Raw genomic sequence first — 7,127 nt, forward strand, 5'->3', positions numbered from 1 at the left:
TTATTGTGAGTCTGAGGGATAAAATTTATTAAGAGCTTGGTTTTCAAATAAGCCTACAAAACTGGATTAATTCCACAGCAAATTATTCCCCTTGGAGCTGGGAATACATCATGCTCCTTCCATTCAGTTAGCATGCTTCATGATTTTCATCAGGTTTAAAAAAATGGCACCTTGTGTGACCTGGAGCTATCCCAGGAACTCCTGTCTTCAGTAACAAATCCCTTAAACATTCACCAAACACAGATGAGGAGGCTTACAGCCTCCCTGCAAGAAAGAAAATAATTTAATATTCTTTTCCAGTCTCAGACCACTGTTGCTTGGATCCAAATCTTGTTTCAGACCAACATGGGAAATAACTCCATCACTATCATCAAAGGAAGTATGTTGCAAAAGCCCCAGAGAAGTTTTTATTTAAAATGTTACTATCATAAAATTCCAGACTATGAAATGAAGACCTTGGATTCCCATTCAAGCTTTACCCCCCCTTTTTAAAATATATTGATACATAATCACAGAACATAAAACATGCTGTAATGATACAAATATATTTTTTGATACAGAAATTACAGTACATTATAAACCATGAAAACAAATTGAGGCACTAGACTGAACATCAGTTCTGTTCTGCACTAGCTGTGAAGCTGATAGACTTGCTTTCAATGAACAAAAGAATACTTGCTTGTTTAGTAAACAACTTCGTAGGTTATATCAAACAATGTGCTTTGTTGTGAGACATCACCAGGGTTGCTGGTCCTTTCAGAACCACAACACACCTACACAACACATGTCACTGCCACAATATGAAAAATAATAATTTTATTGAATGTACAACTCAAAAAACCAAACCCCTTCAGTTATTAAATAAATAATTATTTCATACAGTGGTTAGTTTATATTACACTGCATTGACCATTAGAACAAATGGAGTTTAATAAATAACACATGGGGATGTCTCATTTACGCCTCCGTTCATAATTCTGTGCTATGCTGCCTTCAGAGGACCCTGCAAAAAATGAAGTAGATTGAAGCACAAGTTACAGCCTTGCATAAACACCAGCAAGCACGAGAAGTGTCAGACCTGCAGCCAGCTGGCACCACCAGACGCCAGCGGCGTGTTTGGAACAGAGACCAGGGCTCGTGGCCCATGCCTGAGCTGCTTTGATTTGGTTTTACCTCTCAGACTACAACTCTCCTCCAGAAGGCTGAAGGTCTGAGCAGTGTCTTCTGCCTCTAGTCTGCTGAGCTACTTGAAGCACCATTAACTCAGAGCCCCTTTACCTCCCAGCAATTCATCTGACTGATGGGATCTAAGCATTCAGGTCAATTTGTGGTAGAAGGTTTCTGCACAGACATATCACCTTCATTCCTTTGCACCCAGCTCTTTGAAACTCTCCCTGCACACAGGAATGATTTTACTGTACTCTACAGCAAGAGCCAAGCTCCTCAGATGTACTCAGACTACCATGCTGACAAGCTCCAGGCTAAAATAGTCTTAAGTAACATTTTTTGTTTAGTAGTGGTAGATCTCTCCTTCTTGCTCATTTAAAAAAAAAGTGAAATCCAGAGAGCCCTTCTTGAACAAGGCTGTCCCCAAACCAGGGCCTGGGACATCAGCATCCCCTTACCCTGCTTGGCACCTGAGGCTGTAAATCAGCGTCATGCCCACACTCAGAGGCTCAGCTGAGCTCCTGCCCTTTACCAGGGAGCTCAGGGCCCTTTGCAGAAGAAAACCACAGCATGGGGTAAAGGTCCTGCCCAGTTAAATATCTTCCAAAAGGGAGAAGTGAGGGAAGTCCTAACACTTGCTATTCCTGATTTTGCTTTGATTATACAGTCCTTAGGACCTATCTTCTCCTCTAGTGGAGCAGAAAAGGCTTCTTACCATTTCCCCTCCAAGGAATCAGACAGAAAAGCTGTGAATTCTAGTTTTACCTGTCAGGCAGGTGTTACATAGCCCAACAGAGTAAAACATCATTATTCCCCTTTGTTAGCAATAACACATAACAATATCCTGACTAGACTAGCAATTTTGAAATTAGAGCAATAAAATCTTTGCATTTTTTAAAAACATTTTTCTGTATTTTACATTCTCATATTAATGTAAATGTAATCCCAGTGGAAACCAAACCAAATTTATTACTTACAGGCTATTTACTTTTGTGATAGCAGATATATTTACAGGTATTATGCATTTAATAGCTATTGCCACCTCAGAAAATTGTACAAAATTATTCGTGATACATAGCAATTTGCAAAATAATGCAGACAGTGATATTACTACTCTTGAAAGGGGTTTAATTGAAAATGAAAGTTACTGACAATCATAATTGCAGAACATAGATCACAGCATGTATCCATGTAATATAAAGGTGTCAGCTAGTAATTTAACTTTTATCATCCATTTAACAAAACAGTGAGAACTGTTTTAGAGACATGAAATACGTATTAGATTTTTTAATTTTTTTTAAATTCTTATCCTGGAGGATCAACTGATACTTTCCGGTTCACAGTGAGGGATTTCCTCAGTACAGCCCTATAACACAGGGAAGGAAGGTAGAGCTATGGGGAATCTCCAGTTTCCTACTGAGGTTCTGCACATGAGGGGACAGGAGAATTCTGTCCTGTGTGGATGCTATGGCAAAATAAATTCACAGTGTCCATTCAGAGTTTAAAATGCTTTAGATGAAGTCAAAAGCTGAAAGAGATGGTGTTAACGGCACAGTTCTGCTCTTTCACCTTCTACTCCAAGTATTAGGAATAAGGATCTCCAGAGAAGATATCCCTTTACCTTATGAGATCTGGATGTAGACCACAAGTTAAACAACCCTTGCATTTTCAGCGTCCAAAATTTTCTTGACATATCGGTAAAATTTAGGGTTTTTTTTTTTTATTAGACTTTGGGTACTAGCAGAACATGAAAGGACAGGGTAGTAATGAATGTGCTCTGGAGAATTCTGCCTGGGCTTGCCTGCAGCTCAGACCAGCCTGGTCATTTCAAGCTTTGAAGCAAAGTGAACTCTGAAATATCTTGGGTAACAAAGAAAATCTTGATTCTTTTTCAGAGAACTCTGGATCTACACTACATGAAAACTGCTTCTTCCATCCGCTGGGAGAAAACAAAGAGGCAACGGAATGAAGAGGCTGTATATCACCAAGTATCAGATTTAGTCAAATACATACCAGAATTTAAAGATCTTTTGCCCATAAGTCCAACAAAGGAGTCTGTTTTATGCCCTGAAAAAATATATTTAGGGGTGTTTTAATACATTTTAACCAGGCAAGCTTTTAAAATAACAGGTTCTTGCAAGGAAAGAAGACAGGGTCCAAAATTGTCTCTATCACAGACCAGTTGTTCACATCACTCTCAGACAACAGAGAGAGAACAGCAGTCTGACTAATCAGACTAAACAGGATAGACCAAGGCACAGGCCATTTAGTGGACATTTTCTCATTAGCTTAGATAGACCTTTGGTTTTGGGGTTTCTTTTAAGAATAATAGAAAAACAATAGCCACTAACAGTATCTAATTTGTCTTCCAGTACAATTCCTACAGATCTGAGCAAATGCACAAGAAGGCAGTGTCTTGGTGTAACCTGCATCTGTGTGATGCATTTCTTCTACCTGTTGTTTTATTTCTGTAATGTGGAAGAAAATCCTCCCTCACAGGTCAGGTGGAGCTCTTACTGGAGAGAAAGCCAATGGGACTCTATGTCTGGACATGTCTGAGCTAGACAGTCTGGCTCTATTTTTGGAATATTTATAAATTCAGGTATTACCTTCCTGTCCCATTAGTAATTCTCAAGACAATGGAAGTGTAGAGGATGAATTACTCCAACTTTAGGCCTACAGTACATAGCAGGTTATAGCAGTAGCTATAGTTTCAGATAAGGAATGAAAAAGAACTGCTCTTTATCTAAGAACTGGCTTTTGAGACAAACATAGAAGTTTCTCTCTGGAAAGAATTTTGCTTGGTGAATTCATACACAAAGCAAGACACTCAGACCTCACATGTATTAATTCAAACTGAAACAGTTTCAGAAAACTATGATTTTTTACTTTAGTCAGCTGGTAACTTGGCATGAGCTTTGTATCAGACTCTTTATTTGGCCTTCCAAATAAACCCTAGAGAAAACATCTTGTGGACAATAGAACACTGGCACAGTTGTTGGCCTCTGTGGACAGAGGAAGTTTCACACAATATAAAATCATGTTTACTTAACAAAAATCTTCCAGTTTCCCTTTAAACATCATGAAATAATTTTAGATAATAAAACTACTACTATGCAGAGCAAGCTAACACCTCAGTGCTGATACCACCTCCTGCTTGGTGTTACACAGAAGCAGAGCAAGGCACATTTATAATTGGGGCAAGATATGGCTCTTCATAGGGCAGCACATCATCAATCAGCCCCTCCTGTCAGCAGGGGTCTGGTTCTCAAATGATGCTGAGAGCAGGTTCAGTATTGCACATGTGAGGACACGGGCGCTCCCATGAAAGCATTCCTGGGGACTTGGGAATTCAGCATTCTAATTTTCCAGATTTTGCCATCTTAATTGCTCCTCTCAGAGTCTGGCAGTAAGCCTGCCTTGCCAACGAGAAAGGCTTACAGAATCCCCCCCTTGGGAAATAAGAGAGAGCTGCAACATCCGCACATTAATATGGATTGAAGTCTCCAAGCTTGCTGCAGCTCAGATGAGATACAGGCTCACGGTGGCACTGAAGGGGAGGTTTCAATTCTTTAACAGATCATTTCTCCACCAGTGGGGCTGCCAGTCCCTAGCTGAAACCAGTCACCTTCTAAATAACCTGTCAAATACACTATCCTCTATTTGAATATCTTCTATTGGTTACTTAAAATATTTGTATTTTTTTAACTTACTTTTGTGAGAGATCTGGCCATATCCTGTTTGGAGGAGGAATGGAAAGAGGAAAAAAAAAGACAAAAAGAGTTGTTAAAAAAGGACTGGCATATACATATGATGCTACTGCAATGCCTTGAAAAATCAAATACAAAGACTAACCTACCCATATTCTACTTAAGGAAATTAGGGTGATGGTTTTAAACTGCATTTCTCTTTGAAGAGACTAGAAAACTTGTTTCAGCTTAACCCAGAGTGTTTCAACTAGTTTAGCTCAAATTTCTTAGATCAATTCTTGGTTCAGTAAACAGGTAGAAAATGTGACAATAATTGTATACTCAACCAATTACCACACTTCAAGGATTCAATGGCATGCATGCTGACCTATAAATTATCATGTTATCCCTTACTGGGATTTATGTGCTGTAGCAGGTACACATTAAACATTTTAAAGCCCTCTCTTTTACAGTCATTGAATTTATCTCATATAAAACTTAAACAACCAAACAAAAAAAAAAACCCTAAACCCAAAGTACCCTCCTGGCAGCCTATGAAGCAGATGTAGTAATCCCGAGGGACAACCGTGTACGGTTTGGGCAGGCAGTGGGAGAAGAGGCGTGAGCAGCAGGCAGCCCCCGCCCCGCTCACCGGCATCCCGCTTGCCCATGAGGCCGAAGAACTGCTGGGGCCGGGGTCTCCGGGCCATCCTCTGCAGGAAATGCTCCAGGGGTAGCGGCAGCTCCTCCTGCGGGGCGACAGCGGGCGGCGCTCAGTGCGGCCCCGGTTCGGTTCGGTCCGGCCCGGGGCAGTGCCTGGCACCGAGTCCCCGGCCCCTTGTCCCCCGCTCCCCCGGGGCTCACCTTCGCCTGGTCGCTGTCGGACCAGTCGGACCAGTAGCTGAGGTCGTCGGCTGTTCCCATCTCCTCGCCCAACGCCTGCGACGAGGCCAGGAGGAGCACGGCGAAAGCCAGCGGGAGCCTCATCGCCGCCTCGACGTGCTGCGGGGACAGAGGCTGGGGCCGGGCAGGCGGGGCGGGAGCGCACAGCCCCGCGGCACCGGCACGGCCGTGCGGGCACAGCCGGGGACACGCTGCCCTCCCTGGCACGGACAGCCCCACAGGCGCCGAGTTACGGCGGCACCCCCACCCCGAGTGCTGCAGACCCCATGGACAGACACACACCCACACCCGTTACACAGACACACACAGCCAGCGGTGCCCCTTCACACACGCACGTACAGGGGAAGACATGAACGCACCCTCACACGTCTGTGCACACCCAGGATTCACACCTTCCCAAATATACACACGCAGCCAAATGCATCCCCCTCACACACACGTCCAGGTACTCATGCATCAGCTTACAAACTCCTACAAAGAGCTGCACACCTGAAGTGCTCACACCCACGTAGGGACTCACATACACACAAACACAGAGACACGTGTGCCCAGAGGTCCACACTCACCCCTTTGCACATCCAGACAGACACATCAGGACAGGCACAGAAACACGCTGGCACAACCAGACCCACGAACACATATAGGCACCCCCAGAGAGGCACACACATGCAGACCGGGACAAAGAAGTACCCCCGCACACCCCCTCACCACCCCGTTCCCCTCGCCCACGGGCACGGCCGCCCGGGCTCCCGCAGCGCACGCACCGTCTGCAGCGGGGAGGGCGGGCGCTGCTCTCCGAGCGCATTGGCCGGCCGCGGGAGCGCTCGCCACTTTATATACCTGGAGACGGGGAGGGCCCAGGCAGCCTCATTTGCCTAAACGCAATTACCCCAGGTTTTATCGTCCCAGCCCCGTGCCAGCCCCCGCCCCGGCGAGCAGCCCCCGCCCCCCTCTCCGGCGGCGCCTCTGGGCTCTGCCCGGGCCAGGCGGTGCGCGGGGCCGGGCGGCTCCCCCCGCTGCCCCGCCGCAGCTCCGCGCCCTCGGGGCCGTCCCGCCGGCGGACGGGGTGAAGGTGTGGATGTGGATGCGGGATGCAGGTGCGGATGTAAGGGTGCAGGTGCCGCTTTTCGCCTCTGCCACGCCACCCCGCTCCCCCAGGGCACGGGGAGCTGCTGTCCGCTGCCAGCGGCACCGCCGGGAGGGAGAGCAGCGGGCAGGGGCCCGGAGCCAGCGGGAAGGGAGCCCGGCAGAGGGGCAGCCTCCCGTGCCGGGGCAGCTCCTTGTGTCGGGTCTGACTCCCCCATGCCGCTGCTCAGGTAGCCCCAGCGCACCGGGATTAAAAGTGAGGGATGCACGAAGCTGAGCAGG

At 46.2% G+C, this 7,127-nt stretch overlaps 1 protein-coding gene across 3 annotated transcripts; it reads right to left on the reverse strand.

Moving 5' to 3' along the window:
- Positions 1–17: 17 nt before the first annotated feature.
- On the reverse strand, positions 18–6,665 carry TAC1 (tachykinin precursor 1). Of its 3 annotated transcripts, XM_063420905.1 has the most exons (6): positions 6,524–6,665; positions 5,721–5,858; positions 5,509–5,605; positions 4,881–4,904; positions 3,181–3,234; positions 20–1,003 (listed from the first exon to the last, which is right to left on the reverse strand). In XM_063420905.1, the coding sequence occupies exons 2-6, from the start codon at positions 5,841–5,843 to the stop codon at positions 954–956; spliced, it is 348 nt and encodes a 115-aa protein (XP_063276975.1). In that variant the 5' UTR covers positions 5,844–5,858; positions 6,524–6,665; the 3' UTR covers positions 20–953. The 3 variants fall into 3 exon arrangements, with proteins under 3 accessions (XP_063276978.1, XP_063276975.1, XP_063276969.1); XM_063420899.1 differs by lacking the exon at positions 6,524–6,665 and having other exon boundaries at positions 21–1,003; positions 5,721–6,430; XM_063420908.1 differs by lacking the exons at positions 3,181–3,234; positions 6,524–6,665 and having other exon boundaries at positions 18–1,003; positions 5,721–6,430.
- Between the last annotated feature and the right edge of the window lie 462 nt (positions 6,666–7,127).

Source organism: Prinia subflava, chromosome 1 (assembly GCF_021018805.1).
Source record: "Prinia subflava isolate CZ2003 ecotype Zambia chromosome 1, Cam_Psub_1.2, whole genome shotgun sequence".
NCBI classification, from domain to species: domain Eukaryota; kingdom Metazoa; phylum Chordata; class Aves; order Passeriformes; family Cisticolidae; genus Prinia; species Prinia subflava.

Excerpts from the sequence above, each read along its gene's own strand:
- TAC1 (XM_063420905.1), bottom strand. The coding sequence starts at position 5,843 with ATGAGGCTCCCGCTGGCTTTCGCCGTGCTCCTCCTGGCCTCGTCGCAG. Across the intron at positions 3,235-4,880 it reads TGGCCAGATCTCTCACAAAA|GGCATAAAACAGACTCCTTT; the intron begins GTAAGTTAAAAA and ends ATATTTTTTCAG. Across the intron at positions 1,004-3,180 it reads CAAAAGATCTTTAAATTCTG|GGTCCTCTGAAGGCAGCATA; the intron begins GTATGTATTTGA and ends CATTTTTTGCAG.